The 22,204-nt window shown below is 45.6% G+C and overlaps 2 protein-coding genes across 7 annotated transcripts in view; one reads left to right on the top strand and one right to left on the bottom strand.

Moving 5' to 3' along the window:
• The window catches only part of LOC8028501 (tubulin-specific chaperone D), a 35,290-nt gene extending 19,729 nt beyond the window's left edge, over nt 1–15,561 (bottom strand). Inside the window, exons 1-8 of one of the 3 annotated variants that reach the window (XM_042288554.1) lie at nt 15,546–15,561; nt 14,652–15,062; nt 13,685–13,857; nt 13,478–13,616; nt 9,811–10,009; nt 3,465–3,672; nt 2,472–2,620; nt 1,728–1,953 (exon numbers count right to left, since the gene is read on the bottom strand). In XM_042288554.1, the coding sequence (XP_042144488.1) occupies nt 1,728–1,953; nt 2,472–2,620; nt 3,465–3,672; nt 9,811–10,009; nt 13,478–13,616; nt 13,685–13,857; nt 14,652–15,002 (1,445 nt within the window). In that variant the 5' untranslated portion in view covers nt 15,003–15,062; nt 15,546–15,561. The other 2 variants (XM_029968152.4, XM_029968153.4) reach the window with 2 other exon arrangements.
• The window catches only part of LOC8028500 (eukaryotic translation initiation factor 4B), a 32,698-nt gene continuing 25,717 nt past the window's right edge, over nt 15,224–22,204 (top strand). The window contains exons 1-7 of one of the 4 annotated variants that reach the window (XM_029968155.4): nt 15,224–15,442; nt 16,270–16,410; nt 18,027–18,214; nt 18,387–18,503; nt 19,885–19,930; nt 20,013–20,132; nt 21,347–21,577. In XM_029968155.4, the coding sequence (XP_029824015.2) occupies nt 15,430–15,442; nt 16,270–16,410; nt 18,027–18,214; nt 18,387–18,503; nt 19,885–19,930; nt 20,013–20,132; nt 21,347–21,577 (856 nt within the window). In that variant the 5' untranslated portion in view covers nt 15,224–15,429. Of the gene's footprint in view, nt 15,918–16,269; nt 16,411–18,026; nt 18,215–18,386; nt 18,504–19,884; nt 19,931–20,012; nt 20,133–21,346; nt 21,578–22,204 lie in introns of all 4 variants that reach the window. The other 3 variants (XM_040213548.3, XM_042288628.1, XM_040213549.3) reach the window with 3 other exon arrangements.

The following is a 22,204-nucleotide window of genomic DNA, read 5'->3' as shown; positions in this document are numbered from 1 at the left end:
CTTCAAAAACTAGGAATAACGCGGAATTCGCTGATTAGTGTCAACTCGTGGTCGAGTTCCCTGTTTTGTTTTTGGAGTGCTTGGCAAACCCAAAAAGCCAATGTACCGTAATATCCGGAGAAATAGCCCACCTAAAACTGAAAGGAAATTTGTGGAAAATCAGGAGTAAGCTAACTTCCGGAGTGCAATCAAGGAAGGTTAAAACAATTATATTTCTAAATTATGTATTTCTGTTAAACCTGTTATCGCGGCGAGGGGTAATGAAGGAAAGGTGACTATACTTAAGTCAGCAATGTTCACTTTTTTGCCGCAATACCTACCAAGAGACACTTATGCCGAGGTCAAAATTGATCCAAACACTACGAGGAGGGGTGGGCTACCTTTCGGTGTTTAAAAGAAAATTGCAAATCGAGCCAAAAATAGTGGTGGGTTACCTCACCAGGGTGGAGTATCTCTCGGGATTTTACAATAAGTGCCTTTTTTTTTTTGTATGAAGCACTGGAAAGTTATTTGCACGCAGTAGCGCGATCTGTCCTTTGCTTGCCATGATGTCTGGATTATGGAGGATTATGGAGTCTTACAGTCCTTCCTACAGTCACTACAGTAGCCAAAGTGCTATGAAATCTGATATGGATTTCCAGCTGACCTTGGCTGCGATATCTGGCTCGTGTTATTTTCCGCTTGATTTTCTGGTTCATCAGTTTGTTTCCACCCGTTCTCTATTATTTATTTCTATCCGTTCTCACTGGTAAAAGTAAAACTTGCTCCCTTTGCAAAAAAGACAAAACATGTTCTTAAATTTATTGGTTTTTTGTGGCGCCCTCTACCGGCAGAGCTATTGCACACGGAAAGAGATGGCACAAAGTCAATGTGGCTGCGCAGTGCGATCGCACAATCTCCAACTCTGCTGTGGCCTGTCGACCCGCCTCCACTTGTGTACTTCCGTTTACGTTCGCGTAATTGCGTTCACCCGCGTTGTGGGAAGTCGAGGAGGACGACAGCGTGCGAGAGGGCAGGAGCGGTGGCCGGCACGAGGATTCCGGCAAGGCAGGGGCAAGACACCCGGACGACGACTGGGACAGCAAGGCCCACAGCCGAAAACAGTAAAACGTTTTGAATATATTTTTGCACGTGTGACTTCTTGGTAGGGCGGACCAGGCAGGGACCGATTGGGCAGCAGTTTAGTAGAGTGACCCACAAGCTGCGCGACGCGATCTTCGATTTTGTATTGTGGCTAGCCAACCAGCCACTGCTTGTGTACTCTTGTTTACGTTCACGTCGTTGCGTTCGTCCGCGACGCGATTTTTGACTGCGTACTGGCTTGCCGCCCCGCCTCCACTTGTTTACTTTCATCTACGTTATGTAACTTCACTCCTTGAATAGTGTTTTACTGACTTATCTTTTATTTTATCTGTTTTTTATCAGTCACATGTGTGAAATTTTTCTTATTGCAATAAAACTAAACAACCTTTCCACAAATGTTTGTTGAAAAAGAAATTCCAGTAGTGTTTTGCGAGCTTTCTTGTTTCATTCACATCAAATAGAAAATATTTGTTTTCAAAAATGTCTTTATTCGAAGCTACTATTCGTATTAAAAAATAATTCATTCGATTCATAACCTTTATCGTTCGGTTTGATTTGGAAAATTTTGATATTCGCACACCTCGAAGAATAGTCAAGGAGTCTGCATTGATAAGTCAATGATTAAAGAAAGCATGCCGACCGACCTGTCAAAGAGGGCCACGCAAATCAGAGTAGTAGCAAGGCTGCTCACAAAAGGAGCAATGTCGCAGGGATCGTAGGAGCGGCCGAGAGTCCAGGTGACGTAGCATGCAGCGTCTCGAGTGGGCGAGCCAATGGCACACTTTCCCCACCGCTCGTCAAAGACCAACGATTTCACCACCGCGTCCACCACTTGCGGCAGGTGTTCGGGAAGAAGGGTGCCCCTCCGACCTGTGCAGGGTGGAAGGAAAAAAAATAAAAGCAAAGAAATTAGACGCTCGTGTTTAGACAGCATGAGGTCAATCTGCCTTTGAGGTATGGCGATACTGGTTTACGCTAGGAGAACTATAGCCAGTGGAGTACTATTGCTAGCCTGGAGTCTTTTTTTTTATAGCACATCACGCAGTAATGATACACTACCGCACGCCTGTACAATGATCATCCAGATCGAAACGGGCAAGGGTGGGAGATTAAACTCGGGATCCCTGGGTCCTGCAGCACAAGCTTTTCCCCGCATGTTCCTAGCTGCAGCGTGCTAACGCATTTGACTACCGATCCCCTCCCCCCTCCCCAACGATGGAAAAAAAAAGTGTCACTGGTACACTCTTGACACTGACTAGGAGTGCTACATAAGATAATGATTCTTTACCTTTGTACAACAGGTTACAAAGAGAAACAGAACACACTGACCATAGAGCTCTGAATGGTCTACAAATGCTCAAAGTCCGAGGGACATCAAGGGGACAGACCTAGTTCTGCCAGAGCCAGACATCCACCGTGCCAAGATGTGTTCTCTATCTGTGCCTCGAACTGACTGAAGATGGAAGAGACCACCTCGGAAGCCATTTCCTTGGGCAATCTGCTTGCAATCCGGCCTATGCCTTTGGCGGCGGACCACCTGGTGAAACAAGTGTGCAGGAAAGTCACAAGAATGTGATGCCATTGCAGGAAGAGGGAAATATGATCAAGGATAGGTGCATATGATGGGCCTTTTTGCATTATCTCACTCTGGAGGAGTGCTTTTCCCATTTGTACATGGCTACGCTGCGGCAAAGCAAGGTACGGAGAATCGCAATGTCCAATCTGCAGATGTCACTTCTCTGCTCCGCCCAATATGGAGTGAGAAGCACATTCCAGAGAGCTAACTAACCCGCAGAACAGATTACAAACAGTAGGAATATTGAGGTACTTCCGAGTACCCTCGATGTTCAATACGAAGATAAAACTGATATCAAAATCGTTACTCAAAGCATAACTGAAGGTTCTGAAAATTGAAGCCACCATAAAGTAATGATCCAGCGGTGTAGCGGTGCTTCAGCTATTCCAGTACTACTGACAAAGTAAAATTAACTTCTGGTGCAATGTTGGTCGAAATTCCTCACATTTGGGTGAAATGTAGCAGGATGCAGCAGGGCAAGAACTTTGTGGCAGTTTGGCACAAGTGGCACAGCAATTGTGCCACTGCATATTTTCAATACAGGAACTCCAATTCAAATATTTTTCTCGTTGCTTTAGAGTACTAGGTGGTCGAGAAGTCATGAGGACAGAGGACACAATAAGCCCTGTATAACATTTTTCCTCAGTAAACGTTCTTGTTGGTCCCTACATTGGCATTTGTTTCTTATGAACCCACATCCCAAATACTGCAAAGTAAAAGTTCCAAACAAATGCACAAAGCATAGCTTGATGAGGTGAAGACAAACCCACACCACAAAATAACAACTGGGAGAGGTAAAGCATACCTGACATTAAGACCCTCATCAACCAGACCTTCCAAGAGTTTATCCACAACCTCTTCAATGATGGGAGGAACCTCAAAGTTGGTGTTCTCCTTCATGGACGGAAAAGCAGGCTCAGTGCTCGAGGTGTCTGCATTGAGCCCATCCACAAGCTGCTTCACCCTCCTCAGATGCCTCCAGGGGGCCAGATTGGCAGGCAAATAACTCAGGCCTGCATGACACAGACGCTACCCATTAAAAAAACACAAAAACGCTCATCCCTTATGAGAAAAATGCCGAGTCGCAGGGCTGCGGACGCATGTGCGGCGTCCGATATTCAGCAGAACAGAGCTACTGAGTTACCGCGTAGGCTCAGAATAACTGTGCTGCAGCTTTCCATGCGTGTCGGTAGGCAACGCCTGCAGTAGCATTATAAATGTAAGGAATGTTGCACATTTCAAAATGCGAGCACCGCATTTGATCTTGACGAGATGTTGTGAAGCGAAGTTGGCATCTTGAAACCTAAACTTAGTGGCCAAAGGGCTCTAAAAATGCTTTGCATGGTATTTTGGAAGAGCTAGACATTTTAGGAAAGGGGTACTCCAGCGATTTTTTTAGCTACCCCATGCAGAAACCAACGTTCAAATACACCCGCGCTTTTTTGTGCTGCAACGTCACAGGCAGGCTTGCAGGTCCAGCAGGCAGTCTAAAAGAACAGACTATGTCGAGCTTTTGTTTTGCGCTGCTGCACGGGTGTTCGAGCAAGCTTCCAAAGCATTGATTTGACACCATGAAACTGCTTGAAATCAGTTGGGAACAAATCCTACACCCTAAAGTGTGAACCCCTTCCTGCCACTGGCATCGCTTTTTCATTGTTGCCAATAGAGACTTTCACTTTGAAAAACATGGTGAGGACCAAAATTGCAAAATCAACTTTGAGGGAAAAAAAAGTTACTTTGGCCTAATATTTGGGTTACTAGTTCAGCGATGTTCGTTGGTGTGTTTGGTCACTTTTCAGGCAAATCGGGATCACAAAGAAAAAGCCAGAGCACTCTTTTAAAGGGGTACAGAATCGAAACTTGAAATATCCCCAAAACACTTTGAAACGGGTGAAATATGATCCATGATATCTGTAAATGATAATCACACCCTAGTATTTTCGGTGGATGGCTATATTTTCGGTTCCAGCCACCGGATTCTAGCAAGCACTTCAAAATCGACCATCGAAGCGGCGCGATGCGTCTCGGGATATTTTAGTGTTTTAAAAATTGTGTGACGTAAAAACTGTTAGGCACATATTTTAATTCTAGTCCAGTCACTTTCAACACTTAAAGGCGGGCGCTCAAAATTTTCTTCAGCGTGGCAGAAATTCCCCCTCTTTTCTTTTTTTCCTCCTCCCCTTTCCTCCTCCATTTTCCTCCTCACTTTTTACGGCCTTCTCGCACGAGTGCTAATGGGCTTACCGGCCCCTCGACAAAATCTCTGTATCCCTTCAAGGTTCTCTGCTTCAATCCCAAACATCAGGGATTAGTTAGGCAGCCTGGACATGAGCTCGGAAGGGTTCGGGCTGGCTCGCTTTTCTCCTTTTTTTTTTTTTCCTTTTTTTTTTTTACTCTCTTTTTTTTTTTTTTTTTTTTTTTGCAGCTCTAAAACACACTTAGATAGTCAACACCAACTAGCCCAACAACAAGTTCTTTTACATTCAGATACTTCCGCGTGCGGCCACATACGCTACAACACCGTATACGGTGGTATATTTATCTCGAGTGAACGGAACTTGAACATCACAGCAGAAGGAAAAAAAGATGGGTATTTTTATCTGAACTTTGAGCTCTACCCAGAGATTTGAAAATTGGTCGTTCTAACAACGGCACACTGAAGAGTGATTGTATCACTATTGTGTTTTTGTTTTTCTGTTTTTTGTACAAAGTAATAATCATGAGTAATTACAAGGCAAAGATATTGCAGTCGGAGGGACACAGTCTGACCATTTCTGGGGCATAATATATAGGTTCGCACTGCAGGTGTTTTCTAGAGTGACGGCCGCCTCGTTGAAGCTACTAAGAATAGTAAAAAAAAACTTCCATAAAAAGTGAAACGGTTTATGGTATATTTCACCTATTTTCAGCCTTTGAAAAAAAATTCTTCGTGGCCAAACGTGCATTAGTTTTTGTCAACAAATGTAACTCGCGTGGCTTCCTTCTGACCTGTAACAAAGCTTATGAAACATGACAAAATACCTTGTTATAAAGTGCCCGTCCCATCATAAACTCAATTTCGAATGTCCTGGGATTTGTTTTTATAGGCCGGGAAAAAAGAAAAAAAGAAAAGAGATGCATGCAAAGCCGCGTGTTTCACGCTTTATTTATATCAGAAAAGAACTGCCCTTTGTTTTATATACAGCGTTGGTTTTTTCTCTTTTTTTTTCACCTACTAGATATTAGAAAAAACGTGCAAATTAACGTTTTGTGGATGTGAGCTCTACGGCCAAGTGAAGATTCCGTTCAAGAAAGAACGCAACAAAACCGACTGGTTACCTAAAATTTGTTAATGAACTTTTTGAATATAAAAGAAAACGGGATAATTTTTGTCAGTATATTGTCATTGTTAACTTTATTATCACTTTTTACGTGCATTTAGTGCTCTTGTTTTCTATTTTGCGCTCTCGGTGTGTTTTGTATTTAATCTTGTAAACACTTTATTCTTCGTAGCTCTGTTGGAGGTATGAATCATATTCTTTTCTGTGTGTGTGTGTGTGTGTGTTTGTTCCTCCCTGCCACGGCCCCACGGGCCAGCAGTATGTACAAATAAATAAATAAATAAAGTTGTTGGGCATAATCGAAAGCCACCAAATTGTCCAGTGAAAATTAGCGCCATTGCGATTTGTGTAGGTGAGCTATACGGCCAGGCGAGGATTAGGCTCAAGAAAGAACGCAACTAAAACCGACCGATTGCCTAAAATTCGCTAATTAACCTTTTAGTTAGAAAAGAAAAACGACATCGTGTATTTAGAAAGTTGTTGGTCGTAATCGCGAGCCACCAAACCGTCCATTCTTAAAAAGATGTAACGCGCGTACACTATTATACGGCGTCTTGATACGGCGTCCTCCTAATTTGGGCGCGAAAATATAGTTCTGATTTTATGTGGGCTCCATCTCCGCGTGGCACAGCCTAACGCCATGAAGCCAAAACGACAAATCATGCGCATCACTGTGACAACGCCACTGTAGAAGGGGCGAGGAGTGCGGCGGCCGAAAAGATTGCGGTAACACGATTCGCGTCCAAATTCGGCATTTTAGGACGCCGTGAACCACTTCACGTGCACTACATCTCTTTAAAAATGAATGATTTGGTGTTTTTGATGACTACAGATAAGGCACAAACCGAAATTGCGTAACTCGAACGTCTTTTGTAGCAAAATGTCTACTCGCAAAAAAAAAAAAAAAATCGCTCTGTATAAGCGCGATTGTAAGGCACTTCTTTAAGTACGGCGACATCATCACGGCATGGAAGGAGACGTTGACCACAGATCATACGCTGTGCATGATATGTGGTCACTGTTTTTTTTTCATACGAGAATGAGCAAACATTTGATACAAAATAAAATAGATTTAGCATTCACCAAATTCGACTTGTTTTACTTGATTCAAATCGATATTTGATTTTATTATACTTATCTTGTACCCGCACACGCCTCCTTTATTCCCTAATGTGTTACAAGTGATAATTACATTGTTTTTTTGTCGTGCGAGGTCATCACAATTTATTATTAACAATAGGAGCTGTGCGATTACGCGGAGGCGGCGCATTTGAAGATATTCAAAATTGTTCTGAATACACAAACAGCCTCAAACGTCTTGCTGTTTGGGTCCTTTCCTACACGTTTGACCAATAATAAAGCCAAAACCTTATAGAGGAGACTATTTCTATCAACTCTACGCGCAAACACGATGTGAAGCGTGTCTGCGTACTTTGGAAAAGAGATACCGGCGAGCAAACCATAGCGTCGAATGTCCATGCATCAAAATGTCCGTGCACCGAAATATCCGCTCACCGAAAAGTCCCACACCGAAAAGTCTTTGCAGCAAAAAGTCCGTACACTGAAACGTCTGTGCACCAAAACGTCCGCACCGAAATGCCCTACAGCAAAACGCTCCACGCCGAAAAGTGCTAGACCCACTACGGATGGGGTCCTCCGTCACCTCTGGCGGTTTATGAACCATAATGATTCAGAACCACTGATCTATGGAGCGCCATCCCTGATATACAGAAAACGCCGCTCGTACTTCCCGTTGTCGCCATGAATCCGACAACGAAAGATGCCAAATCAGATATTTATATTAAAATTGATACTTTAATGACTACTTCTTTGAGCAGGACGAGGTATTTGTGCTCTCACAACCAGCAAGGATCATCCTCCAAACCAATGCTAAAAAAGAGCCAATGCAACTCGTTGGGAAGAGCAAGTGCCAAGCTCGCTCAAAATAGCTACTCGGTTGGTCCAGCTCCTTGTCGCAGGTGTGCCGGCTGGCTTCTGGATAATCTTTTCAAATCCTTGAAGCCTTTCATTTCCTCCACCCCAAACTTGTCAAAAAAAAAAAAAAACAGTTAGCAAAAAAAAAAAAAAAAAAATCGGAAGATGGCGAGGAGGAAACGAGAGGCGATTTCCTCCTTTCACAGTGGCGAGAAGGAAAGTGAGGGTCGGGTTCCTTCTCTCTGCTTGCGGGCCGGCCTTTAAGGAGGTGGCAGGAATAAAAAATCAACCCTTTATAATGTCAGGTTAAGGAAATAATGATACCTAGTATGTAAAGTCTTGAGATAATTGAGTTTAAAGTAAGAAACACAGGTAAATAACACATTTCTATTGGCTCCAACAACCTCAGAGTCATTTCTTCAATAGCCGCCAGCTTCGTAGTCATTGCTACAGTCACGTCTCTGCTTTTCGGCTTATCGCCTTGCTTGCGGGGCTTCTTTTGTGACCTGGCGGGTCGCTCAGTTCGCAAAGTGTATTCGAGTGCGGTAAACTTCCCTCAGCCACTTGATGGCGTTCCACCAAGGGTTCAATTCCCAAAACTTTAACATATTGATCTGCAACACTACCACCATTGAATAAAAGAGCAGTATCCAATGTTGCCATTTGTCACTCAAAAATACAGGCGCTTCAAAGTACACACGTGGAAAGAACACGCAGAGTCTTAGGTTGTCTTGGTTAAAAAAGAGCCATGCAATAGTTGCCAGATAAGTTTTAAGATGTACCTCATTCCGGACATGCTTTTAGACCTGGTGTTGAATTAATTTTGTTGGAAAATTTATCGATAAGCAGGGAGAGTATCCCAAAAGGCGGCGTGTGGTCACCCCTACTTGCCTTTAGGAAAAGCTGTTTTTCAGCCCGAAATATAACTTTCCAAAACAGTGTGAAAATGAAAAGTGTGAAAAAAGAAAGAAACTTTTCAAATTGCCAAAAAACTAAAATAGATTTTTTTTAAAAATATCTTTGCTTACCCTGTGTTTTTAAGAAGGCAGTGCCGTGCTTTGGCTATGCTTGCTCACGAGACGCCCAAGTAGTTTGAAGGGCTATCGGAGTTAAATGCATACACAGGAGCAGGGCTTCTACTAAATTCTTAACCTGACGACGACTTATAGTCGTCGTCAGGGAACGCCCCTTGGGAACACCCTTGGGGTGTTCCCAAGGGGTGTAAAGGTTCCCTTTCCCATCAAAGCTTACATGACACAAGAACTGTCAGAAGCCTGTCCCAGGCCCTAAAATCGTAGGCAGACTCCTGCAGTTAGGTGTTCCATTCTTAGACTCTGGACAAGCAGAAGTGCAGGAATTAAAAAAAAATTTAAACTTCCCCTATTTTTAAATAATAAGGGGATTAGGGTTTATGGTGTTTATTACCCTTTTCATTTGGCAGTACACCAAGTGGTGTTTGCAGTGCGATAGGCATCATATAAAGGTGTCGTTGCTCGCTGAAAGGACTGTGAATGTCTGTCCTTCGTCCATCTCAGTGTTTTATTCTTCCTGTGTGAACTATAATTTGACAGCATGTACCTGCGTTTATTTTGTCACATGCCCGCCCCTGTGTTTTTCTACGCCGCGTCCCTGTGTTTTTCCCTGTGTTTCCCACCCTGCTTTCCTGTGTTTCTTCGTCCCCGTGTTTTTTCTACACTTGTTCTTCTGCTCTTATCAAAAAGCAGTTTCTCACTCCCTTTCTTTATCAAATACCGAGCTCAAGTGTCGTGCGCATGTTTTGACAAGGTACCCATGCAAAATTCTTTTTTCTTCAACCACAAAAATTTGCTTGGTTTCGACTGGAGCGGTCTTTCGATAAAAACAATACTTTGGAGAAAGCGTGAAAAAGATACCGACCTATCCGCTGAAAGAGCTTCATGGAAAGCTTGCGGACAACAATGTTGGGGTTTGCCTTGATGCACTTATGCGACAACAGAGTCAGCAGGCTTTTCGCATGCTTGCAGAGGACGTCACGATTGGCTAGTTTGAACACTCTGGCAAGAGTGGCCAGCATGCTTACAACAGCAGCCTCTTTTGCATTGGCCGGATCAATGGTCTGCAAAAGAAGGAAGCAACCGAACAATCAATGAAACCAGATAGTAGTAGCTCTGATGCACAGGAGAGTGAACTACAAATAACCACCACAAACTGAGACATGTTTGAAGTTACCAAGTTTTTGACTGGGGTGAGCAAATTATTTCCAGCCCCAACATAACAAATTATACGCAAAATTTATTAAAGAAACGTAGTCATCTGCACTTACAGATGAGGCTGCCTCTAAAGATGTGGTACTACTATAAGGGGGCCTCAGAAGAACAAAAACATGTACAATGAACAGAGGATTCACTTGATACATGGTAATTTATTTTGTAAAACTATCTGTGTTCAATATACTAATATGCTCCTTTATGCAGGCATTCTGCGACCTTACCTTCAGTTTATTGAAGGTCCCTATTTGGGCAATTGCTAGAAACAGTGTAACATGCATATCCCATGCGATCAAGATGCTTTTACAGCAACTCACGCAGTACAAATTGTCACAAACTGCCACGTGAAAGACATCAGATCAGGGCCGTACCCAGAAAAAAATTTCGGGGGGGGGGCTTTTCGGGGACAACGGCGGCCATTTTGAAAGTTTCTATTGTCTTATTTTCGCCTATGAATCATGTGCATCGGTGGCATATAATGGAGAGTTACAGCAAACCGGAGAACCGGTCCCGGTTTAGTACCCGGTAGCCGACCGGCGTTACAGCGCGTGCGCAGAAGTGGAGATTAGAATCGGCTGGCTGCCAGTGCACCGACTAGGGCCGTACCCAGAAAAAAATTTGGGGGGGGTCAGAACCCCCTAACCCCCCTCCCTGGTTACGGCCCTGCATCAGATTATAACTTCTAAAAGAATACTAATAATGCTTTATCATAGACCATTCTTGAATGAAAATTTTATTGTCTGCTCCTAAATTATGTAATTTCTTTAAAAACACTAACCAGGATTCCAATATAGATTTAAGAAACAAAGTTAAGTATTGCAGTGTACTCTAGAATACTCCATTGTATGACAGTGGCAAGGAATACCCTTCTGAAGCATTGTAGAATTATCTGGGAAATATTGTAATATGAGGGAACCAGTTTAAGGGGAGGCACGGCCTAGGAATCGCGATTTTTTCAAAAAAGTCACATTTTTGGAAAATAGGCTGACCAGCTTTTACAACTCATAAAGAATGCTGTCCAAAAATTTTATTCCTGTAAGTAAAGTATTTACTCAGAAATAAATTATTTTCAATGTGCTGGCGGCCGCACGTGCGCGCTGACGACGCGGCTGATTACGAAAAAGTGCCATTTTCAAAGCGCGCTCCCTCCGCGTTTCTTAGGACTAGCATGGACAGGCCCCCCTTGTTGGAATGAGCGTCTCGCCCTCTTCCGTTCTGTTCGCAGCATTGTTCGCGATATCGCGCTCACAGACCGTAAAAACCCGTAGAAAACATATCTGTGCACGCTCTTATTGGTCAAGCTGGCGAAACAAGAGCTCTGATTTGCTAGGACGAGCCCCGTGACGTGGCTCGTCCTAGCGAATCAGGAAGCTCTGTTGGAAATTGGCATACAGCCAGGGAGCTACCAAGCGTCATACGGAGAGAGGGCCACCAAGATGAAGGTTGCGAAGGCCCAAGTGAAAGCGCTCGAGTCCTCCAAGATGTCCCACAAAAAAAGGAAGATGGAAGCTGTGGCCAAGGCACACAGGGACCGTGCAGAGGAAGGAGTGACATATGCCCTTGGAGCATTTTAGATGAAATGGCAAGCCCCACATAAACTATACTCCGTTCCACCTTCTGTCTGAGCGCAGTGGACGCCACAGGCCATCCCAGCCGATCGAGCGCCGGGAGAAAATCGCGTGACCTGCCGGTTGGGCAGAGGGACATAGGGAGCTCAAGGTCACATGACACTCTCTCCACGCTGGATTGGCTGGGATTACTCCTAGCGTCCGCTGCGCTCGGACTGAAGGTGAAACGGAGTTATAAAATACTGTTCAAACTTTCAAACCCGTTTTTCTCAGCTTCATGTTTTCACAATTTTTTCACAGCTGTAAAACTATTGTTCGATAAGTTAAGCGCCCCCAAGTCTAATGTATGGCTCTTTTGGCATGAAATTTACTGGAGAACTCGGCTATGTGCTTACTTTTTGCAAATTGTTATTTCTTCACACAAAAATGTTGACGTTTGTGAAACAAGAAAAAATAGAAAATTCATACCATTATTGAAAGTTAATTTTTACATAAAATATGGCCTTAAAAATTATTTCAAGCCTACTACCGATTAGTTTAGTCATTCAGCGTTATATCCCAACAAAGAAATTGTGCCTTTTATTCATATTTTGAAACAATAATTTTTTGCCTTTGGCACGGCTACGTGTACATTTTTTTTCAACGAATAAGGCTGTAACTTGTCAAAAAATAAACCTTTTGGGTTGAAAGTTGGTGTAGCCTCCTAAGTTTTGATGTTTAACATACCCTAAAAATTTCATTGACCTGGCACGAATACTTAAAAAGTAGACCCTCCAAGGGAGTGCTTTAATAGTACCCGAGTGGATATTGAGGGACCCCTAGCCTTTATTGTCACATGTTCTAATGAAAAAATACATAGATTGATTTTGGTTTGCTTTTCTGGCTTCGGTACCCGACTGTGGCTGAGCTTTCCCTTTCCCTCCCTTAACAGTAAGTTGTGCCTGGTGCTTGCGGATGAGTGTCGGAGGCTCTAAGTCAGAAAAATTCAGTGGGCACGCCACACACGAAGCTGCTTTTAGTTCTTCTCAATAGTTTGATTCCAGCATTTTCAAGACTTGGTGTCAGTAAACAGTACTGTATTCAAATAACTTGTTGCTATGGATTCTTCATGTTTGCACACAGCCTGGGAAGCAGGTGGGTTCGGCACAATGTAAATTGTGAGGTGGTACGACTACCAGGCTCGGAATGAGATTGGGGAATCGAGAAGAGCGAGTTTTAATTTGTGCAAATCAAAATATGCTTTATTATTATTTTTACATCACAACAACACTTTTGTGGGCATCACTTTGTCAGAGAACAGCTTTGTTTTGTCATGAATTCTTTCATGTAGTATTTCTACTAATTTTGCTTATAGGTTGTCCCACACGTTTCGTGCTGCACATTTGTGGTTTGTACCCAATAAAAAACGGTTCATTCTGTTTGTGAACAAAGGATAAAAACAGTAAAGTTTTGCTTGTAGTAGCCCATACAATTTATATCGTCTGGATCAAGTTACTGCCACAATTTTGCCGCTCGCTTCTAATCAATGAAATTTAAGTTAGTACCCAGCTACTTGTCATAGCAAACTCAAAATATGCATTTTAGTTGGGATACTTCCTCTGATGTGCAAACCGTCAAAGAGCAACGAACAAGGGCAGAATACAAAAACGAAAGAGGCACATAAAAAATGTCTGTATTGCCTTCTACATTCTTTCATTTTCATGTATTTGCCTCCAACATGTTCAACCATCCAAACAAAGGCTGCTTTACCTCCTGGATCCAGGCAAAAAAGTCATCCAGGTGAACATCAACAATATCTGGACGAGTTATGAAGTTTGCAGCAAGGAGGGCCGGCGCCACCGTTTTGTGTCCTCCACTGCTTAGGTGCACCTTGACAATGCTCAGTATCCTAAACAAGGGAGCAATAAGAGAAGACATTGTGACACAACATTTCATGAGCACAAGACTGAGGCTCACCTTTCGGCAATGGATTTGTTGAAGCCGTCTCCAGAGTCAAGGCGAGACAGCTGGAAAGGAACAATAGCCACAACGGACAGCCAGAGGAGAAGCATGTTCACCGTTGGATGACAGGCTGTTTGGATGGGCGTAACTCGCTCGAGAAGCTGCAGAACTGGTTCGATGTCGGATATCTGGAGGAGAAGCAAAGAGTCAGGCACAGCGTGAAGATATGCCACACTAAACGGGACTTTAGAAATTGGTGCAAATATTGAGGCACAGCCTGCATGCGGTGCTCAGACAAGCTTCAAATGAGTTCTGAAAGATTGCCTCTCGGCGTCTACCACTATGAGGCCACAGCAAACCTGACAAGCTCGACAGAATGAATAACCAGAATGGGAGGTATCAAACAGCACGGCTACTTTAAAAGACACTCTTAAGGTATTCACAAGGGGGGAACAGATTGAAAGGTTAAAGTCCTGGCAGTACTTGTGCCCCGATCCTAATAGTCAACTTCTTAGTCCAATAACAAAATTACCTGCACAGCACTAGGAGGAAGGTTGTAGTACATTTATTAAATCGGGTGTTCAACAGAAGGAGCCACGCTTTCCAAGTAAGGATTGGGGAGTCAATAGTTGAGAAAAAATAATGCATACACCAGTGAAACAGCCATAAAAGAAACATTGTAAGTCAACCGTGACGTCAACACACTGGCAGATGAACGCATATCAGTCTGTATAGAGCCGGCCGTGGTCATAAAAACATGTTTAGCAAACAAAGTGTTACAGGAGCGCTCTCAACTGAACCTCCATTGTAAAATTAAAACAAAAATAAAGTGGGCCAGTTCCTTGGCAAGAAAAATAGTTAAAACGTCTGATGTCAGCAATACTTACACCTGAGAATCGTGACTGTCAGAAACGAATACACTAGGTCGTATGTAGTGCCAGTACGAGATGGCGACCCTACAAGGAGCACAGGGAGGCCATACCTCGTGAGGAAGGTGGTGAACCACCGCTTTGTATCCTCGGACCGACGTGGGCACTTGGAGAAATATCAGGCACTTTTGCAGCACGGCTTCGGGACAACTTGCAGATCTGATGGGTTCTATGAGGGTCCTGACGATTTGTTCCAGGTGTCCGTCCAAAAGGTACGGCTGCTCCAGGTACTTGTCAAACAGGCGTTTAAACTCTTGGAACAGAATTTCCTGCGCTTTCTCATTGAGGTCACACGATATCACGGTATTAATGATGGACATTACGCGATCGTAATCCTCGAATGTCTGTAGGGCGGAGTCCCTCTCCGAATCTAATTCGGATTCCGTGGGCGTTTGGGTTTCCATCACAGTCAGTGGGTTCTTGTGACACCGTTAGAAGCCTGCGATCAGCATTTACCACGGGGACTTGTCGGTTGCAACGTGGTAAGAAATCGTAAAAAGATTACCGTTAGTATCAGAGCTGTTTTGGGACAAAACGCACTTCATACCAAAGTTCAACTGCACACAAAAACCGGCATTCATTCGAATCATTCACCTCGGAGCCGATGGTACGTCCGCTGTCCACTGCGATCGCTGCGGTCGTCCTCATCGGCACTGCCACCTATAAAATATCAATTAAGTTCCCAAAGCTTGATTTATCGTTAACTCGCAAAAAATACGCTTCGGTACCCAAATTTAGAGCCAAGACACACGGTACACACACCACGCCTTATACGGAGTTTCGTTTTATTTGTTAACAAAAAAAAGTCGGCATATCGTGAAAGTATTCAACATGGCGTCTACTGGTAGGTCAATACGTGGGATTTCTTTGAGACAGATTTCGGGCCGAATATTGTTCTAAACGAGAGTCTTGCATGCAGTCTTACTTGTGTCAAAGTGTCAACTCACGATTCTAACCATGACCAGCGGTCGCGTCCACTCCAAGCCTCCCCATACTCGCGCATTAAATATGGCAGTGATCGCCGGATCGCCGCTGTGACGAGTTCCGTCGACACCCGCCATAAATGCCGCCGTCTTCTTAATCGCCCCGACGTGTGTCACTCACGAGCTGATTGCCGATCTAGCGTTGCCTGCGCAGCGGCATCCGTCCGTCGCGGTACGTGCGTCTCCGTGCCCGAACCAAAGTTTTCTCCGCCGAGAAGGACTAAGCCTCCTCGCGGATTTGTACGAGGCTGAAAAGTGAACGTGCCCAACGTGTTCGGGGTAAGCAGCGTGCGCCCGTGGCCTCTATCTTCACGTGCGCTCACTGAAACATGCCAGGTAGCGTAGCGTTCCGTCTCTCAATCCACAGCGCAGTTTTTTCGGTGTCCTCCGATTTTAGACGAGGTATTTTGTGACGAGGAAAGAAGGAAAAAAGATATTGCCGGCTGTTCGTTTAGCGCGCCCGATAATCCCCGAGTTCCGGCTTGAGGTGATGGGTGAATGTGAGTGGTCCTCCAGTCTTAGCCCTAATTGTGGCAGTGTCGCTTATTAAGGTCGTTCACTTGGCGACGGGTGTGGCTGACTCTGGTGGTATTGGTGAATTTGCTTCGCCACGGCGTTTTCCTAATGCGCGTCGCGCGACAATCTCCTCTCCCTCTCTCTCAGTTTCTCTTTGGTTCTTCCTTTGCAGGAAAAAAGCATAAGGTTAAGGGGAAGACCCTCAATCTCAATGATTTTTTGGGTACTGATCAAGACGCACCCACAGGATATGCGGTGGTTAACACTCGTCGTCTCAATTGGGCGGACACCATGGAAAATGAAGTCGTAGACGGTAAGTTTGTTTCCTGTGTCATGCTCGTGTGCTGGGCCTCCAATGGAGGGTTAACGTGAAAGCAGCTTATAGAATTGGCGTAATGAGGAAGTGCGGGGAGAAATGAGCTACTCAAAATACACAGCATACCCATTTTGCTTCTCGAATATGTGCCTCCTGCAGTATTTCTCAGTTGTCGAAATCATCTTTCTTAGGAAGTAACAATAAGACGGCTTGTCTCGAGATGGTAACTAAAAAGCCATAATGCCAAGCATCTGTGGGTTGATGGTAACTGATTCCATCCTGTCTTGAGTGGAGTAACATCTCGGTTGGTTGAAGGCAACTGGGCACTAATGCCACCATAACTGCCCTTCACTTTTTGTTTCTTTTTATTCTGGTTATTCACTCACTGTGGTCACACAAGGGGCTATAGACACCTTTAAAAAAAGATCCGGTGCTTCTCTAAGCTCCGAAAGCACTGCTTGTTGGTGGATCAGCCAACACCGTGAATCATGCTCTTCTCTAACTACATACAGTTGGTTGGAAGTGAATGTTGTATAAGTGATGGGTTTGTCAGCTCGACAGTGCCTTTTGCACATGCCACTGTGCTGTACCTCTAGTACTGTCAAAAGAGCTAATAATTTAAAAAGGGGTCTCTCACCCTTCAAGGCACCTTATTGTCCTCCTCACTAATGCAAGCTTTTGCTTTACATCTTGGTACACTGGACATTCGTTAATGACACCTCTAATTCGGAGCATGCTGAAAGCATCTATATCCAAAATAGTACTGCAGAACCCACAATTTTAGCTAACCATACAATACCGGGGAAGTGCCCACCCCACTTGTGCCGAAAACTGGGTTAACCTAGACACAAGCAATTGTCTAATCAAATTGGTAAAAACCAAGATGGCGACCAATAAAGAGGTTTGAAGGCGGGTTGAACGAAATTGGAGAAAGCACGTTTATTTTCACGCGATATCCCTTTCATCTCCGCCGCTACGGGGCGAATATTTTCAGCCGGCGCTTTGGAGGGGGTGGCCTCTCGACGTATAATTTGCACAATTCCCAAGTCCGGGAAATGTTAACGGTGGGCGCTTCGACTGTATTTTACTGTAGTTTACAGTACTTCGACGCAAGATATATATATATTTTTTTTTACGGTTTTATTTGGAAAACGGGTGGGACTCGGTTATCTTAACAATCTGTAGAGTCTGGACTTTGTGTAGCGAAAGAAAAGTGCAAAGTTTTGTTGCCCGGCGGCGTTCTCTCTGCGCGTGGCATCAAAACAGCAACTGTAGCACTGCGTGCAAAGCGTACGTGCCGCCGGGCAAAGTTTGTCAATCGTTCGCCGCATGTTCGCTTCACAGAGTACAGACCGGAGGGCGACAAAATTCGGCGGAAGCGCGAGAGCGTTGTTCGGGAGGGTTGGGCCCTATCTACGGTGCCGGAACGCGTCTCCAACCAGTGTGTTTTCCGCGTTAAAAAAATAGGACGCTAAGCGCGCGAGCGGAAGATGTGTTCCGGCCACCGCAACCTAGCTAAGCCCCGAAGCGACGTCGAGACGGAAGCACCTGCCGGCTGCGACCCTCTTGGACGCTTGTCCGCGCGTGCTGTCCCATCTTGCGTTCCCACCCAGCAGAGAAATACACGATAGACTGCAAGAAGGACGAGAAGATCATCCTGCCGACGGCTCCCAAGGCTGCCCGGGGCCCCGATGTCGATATGTCCAAGGTCCCCAGCAAGCCCCCCTACACCGTCTACCTCGGCAACCTGCCCTACGATGTGTCTGACGAAGACGTCATCAAGTTCTTCAGGACGCTCAAGGTACGCCCCCCAAACTGAGCGCTCGCTCGCCCAGCTTTTCAAGAGTGGAACTGCTGTTTCGACACGCCGTATGGCGACAATGCCTGATGGACGTGCCGTCTGCTGTCTGTGGCGTTGATGCTGGTGAAGCCGTAACGGCCGACGTGGGACGCCTTGCTGTTCCTTTGCCCAGGTGTCATCTGTGCGCCTGCCCAGGGAAAGCGGAGAGAGGGGCCGCATGCGGGGATTTGGGTATGCAGAGTTCCCAGACAGGGGAACCCTCCTGGAAGCCTTGGCATACAACAACGAAGCAAGTACCCCCCCTGCCCCCAGTTTTACGAGGGGAAGCTGAAGCCAGTTTTAAAGCATGCATTGAAGGGACGGCTACATATTTTGAATACTCCCTGCGTGAAAGGCCCATTTTGAAACTGCCACGGCCTTGATCAGGGGGTTAATAGGAGGGTCTGAGTTTGTTTTGGCTGATTCTATTTAATTCTAATTAAAACCCTAATTTTCCCCAAAAAGTTGATCCTAGCTTCTTAAAGGGGTACGGAAACGAAATTCCAGCGCTCAATTTTTAGCTCTAATGTGTTGCATGTTGCATCCTAACTTCAAAAACACCAGTGTTCCGTTGAAAGGCACAAGAAAACTAATTTTAAAGCTAAATAAACAATCTTTCAATGTGCACCTGGTGGATGCATGCGGAGCCTATTTGGAAGGTAATCGAGCAACGTTGGGGAACTTGCTATGTAGCCATGACGTAGCAGATTCTATCGGAGCAGCGCCACTCTTTGGAATTTCAACATATTCCTTCTTAACTTTCCTCCTAGCTCAACTCACAAATCGCGCATTGTACCAAACAATCCAAGAAGACTGAAAGGAAAGACTCCCCTCTTTGTCGGACCCTTGTTTGTGTACCTGAACACAGCCATTCTCCCCCTAGAAGATTATCCAGTCGCTCAAGACTCGGACAAAAGTTGCTTTCCCCACCCCGTTCAGCCCTAACCTGACAGTGTTGTGGAAGCTACATGCTCCTTGGGCCAGCCACACGCTCGTCACCCCACGGATACTTCAAACGGCTCGGTTGTAACGTGTTGACACTATTGACACTACCACAATGCTGACAACGCCACCAATGGCAAAGCTCATAACCACGCCATCCTTGCTGCATCACGAATGCGAGGAATCTTTTCCTTCTGTTTTTGTTTGCGCTGGATATCCCATGACGCATCACGCTCTCCGTTCGTTTCTCTTCGAGCACTTGCTCGAGCGCACTGTTTGGAACAAAAAATATAGCCAGTCGTTCAAAATACAAACGTGCAATTATCATTTACAGTTATTATCCGTCATACTTGACTCATTCCTGAACGAAATTTGAATATTTCAGGTTTTTTTTCCGTACCCCTGTAAAACAAGGAAGGCGTCACCCTTGTTTTATTTTGGCTTTGCTCGCCTTCACGCAGAGGTTTTGGCAAAACTTGATCCCACGCATTCTTTTGCCGGGCGGGAAATAGCGTGCGGCTTCTCACCCAGCGAAGTCACATCTGCACAGAGCTCTAGAGCTCGGGGATTGGATCTAGGGCTCTATCAAAAGTGAATTGTTGCTCAGTGAGGACGCAAACTTGTCTCGAAATGCCGAACGAGATTTATTTGGCAGTGCCTCAATCTCTATTATGAATTCGATTTTGCAGAGCCTCAAGAGCCGATCGATTAAAGTGAGCCTAGCTGAAGAGCACGGTGAGTACCTCTTCCTCTCTTTCGTTGCTGGCTGGGTCGAACATAGCCCGACGAATGTCCTCTTCGATCCTTGTTCCGCCAGACAACGAAGGCCGAGAGCGCGGAAACCGCGACATGGGTCGAAGCGAACGCGCGACTGACGGTGATTGGCGCTCCATGACCAGGGACGACGGGGATGATGGTGGACGGCCGGACCATTCCTGTGAGTCCGTCTTTCTCCGTTTCTTGCTCTGTTTTGCATTCTAGGTTTGATAGCTCTCTTTGCTTTTAGATTAGTGCATACGATAATCACTGAGAAGATGAGAACGGCAGGGCGTTCTGTCCGAATGCTTGGCCTCTGGCACGTGTCTGTTGCCTTTGGTTGTGCATTGGTTGCGCATGCAGACTCAAGGCTTGGAAGATGCAGAGGCTTCATCTCCACTGTTCTCATCCTGTCAGTAGCTACAGACAGTGTTGAACCTGGGCTGAACAACCGTAAATGGTTCGGTTGCTGAGGGAGGCTTTTCCTTAAGACTTCATTCGAAACGGTCGTTCCAGGTCTGCTGTGATAGGATTTCTGCTGGGTGGTGGATTTGCATCCACAATTTTCAAAATAACCGCAGCCACCTGCTGCCACAGCGGTCTGGGAGTGGGTGTTTTTCCTTGCTCCGGTCGCCAAAAGAGGAAAAACGGCTTTGTATGAACTGGGTGGGTGGGGTAGGGCTTTAAGATAGTCCACAAGGGCACAAAAGCAGCATTGAGGGTGTTCAATTTGTGCCAGAGGTTTTTGAACATTTAGATATTGAGGGATGCCCACCTTTCTCGTTTGGCAGCCTGGGAAACCCCTCCCATTCTTGGCACCAATGCAGTGAAGTGGTGAAGAAGCTTGCGGAGATTGTAAACAATAGCGCAGATAATAGGGAGTGTGGTACATCGTAAAACGGCACTTAGGCTGATAGCACTTTAGGGCAGGAACAGTCGGTGAAACTTGGGAGCTTGGGGAACCTTTGAGGGTACTTGGGGGGAACCACTGGCCTTCTAGGAACCCGGTTCGAGAACTTTGGATCTAGGCCACTGCAGCTCAGTCAAGCTAACAGAATGTAACTTTGCTGCCCAAAGGCTGATGGCACATGCGTCATTGCCAGATAGCCTCAAACTAGTAATTCTTAGAACAATGTACGGCCACCACGGATGGAGAGTGGTCTTGAAGTGGCAACAAACGATGTCCCAAAAACCGGAGTATTGTGCCGTCGGATGTTGTGATCCTGGCGGTTGGCCGTAAAGGTTCCGGAAAGAAATCGCTAGCGAAAGAGAGTGTTGCCGTTGTTGCGGGATCCCAACTCCTGGCTTCCAAAGCTTCCATGGACCGCAAACGTTTCTTCTGTAGTGTCACAAAGTCTAATTTTTTGTTCCCCCGTCGTTTCGACTGGAATCTAGACGGGAGCAGCCGTGGCTTTGACGACTCGGACGGAGGTTACCGTCGCAGCGGCTTTGGACGGGACTCCGACCGGGACGGCGGTGACCGGGACCGATCCTTTGGCGGAGGATTCTCGAGGGACCGGCCTCGAGGTTTCGGAGACCGCGACCAGGGCTACGACCGCGACCGTGGCTTCGAGCGACGGAGCGGCGGAGGCGGTGGCTACGAGAGGCCGAGAGATTACGACAGGGGTGCGTACGCGGCACATTACTGTCGGTCTTTTTGAAAAACGTGGAATTTAAAGGAGCTGTGCAACGATTTTAATGTTGAAAGAATTGGCATTTTCTGCTTTTGATATTGTTAACTGTGTCGCAAATGGCAGAAAACGCACCTCCTTTCATCGAAATGTTGCGATTCCGCCGTGTAATAGCGAGGCAAAACTTAGAATATTTCTCGACCTGCAGCCACGAGCGGCGGCCATGAGAAACAAGCGGCGTGACGTCACTTGGGTAGTTCTAAAAAAGATAGCAAGTTGTGCGAATACCTGCTCGATAAAAGGTAACTTTTCTATAAATCTTGTCGTTCCAACAAATATATAAATGCGTCAAAACCCTGGTATCATCGACAAAACTTTTATTATATAGAGTTTTAGTGGCGCTATCTATCCTAGGTCCACAAAACCGCGAATAGCCGCCAGAAGCCGGAGGGGGAGGGGGACAGCTCCGGGCGGGCAAGGACGGGTATGGCCGGACCCGGATGAGACTTTCCTCCTCCAGCACGTGGTCACGCGGTCGCGAGCGGATGAGTTCTCGCTGCTCGCTGATGGCTCTAAAGAGAGAACTTTTCCGGAACCCCGCGCCTACTCAAGTGGCGTCACT

The sequence above is a fragment of the Ixodes scapularis genome, unplaced genomic scaffold (genome assembly GCF_016920785.2).
Source record: "Ixodes scapularis isolate PalLabHiFi unplaced genomic scaffold, ASM1692078v2 PGA_scaffold0__279_contigs__length_252992795, whole genome shotgun sequence".
Taxonomy (NCBI): domain Eukaryota; kingdom Metazoa; phylum Arthropoda; class Arachnida; order Ixodida; family Ixodidae; genus Ixodes; species Ixodes scapularis.
Note: the sequence above shows the minus strand (reverse complement) of the source record. Positions and strands in the feature narration are given on the sequence as shown.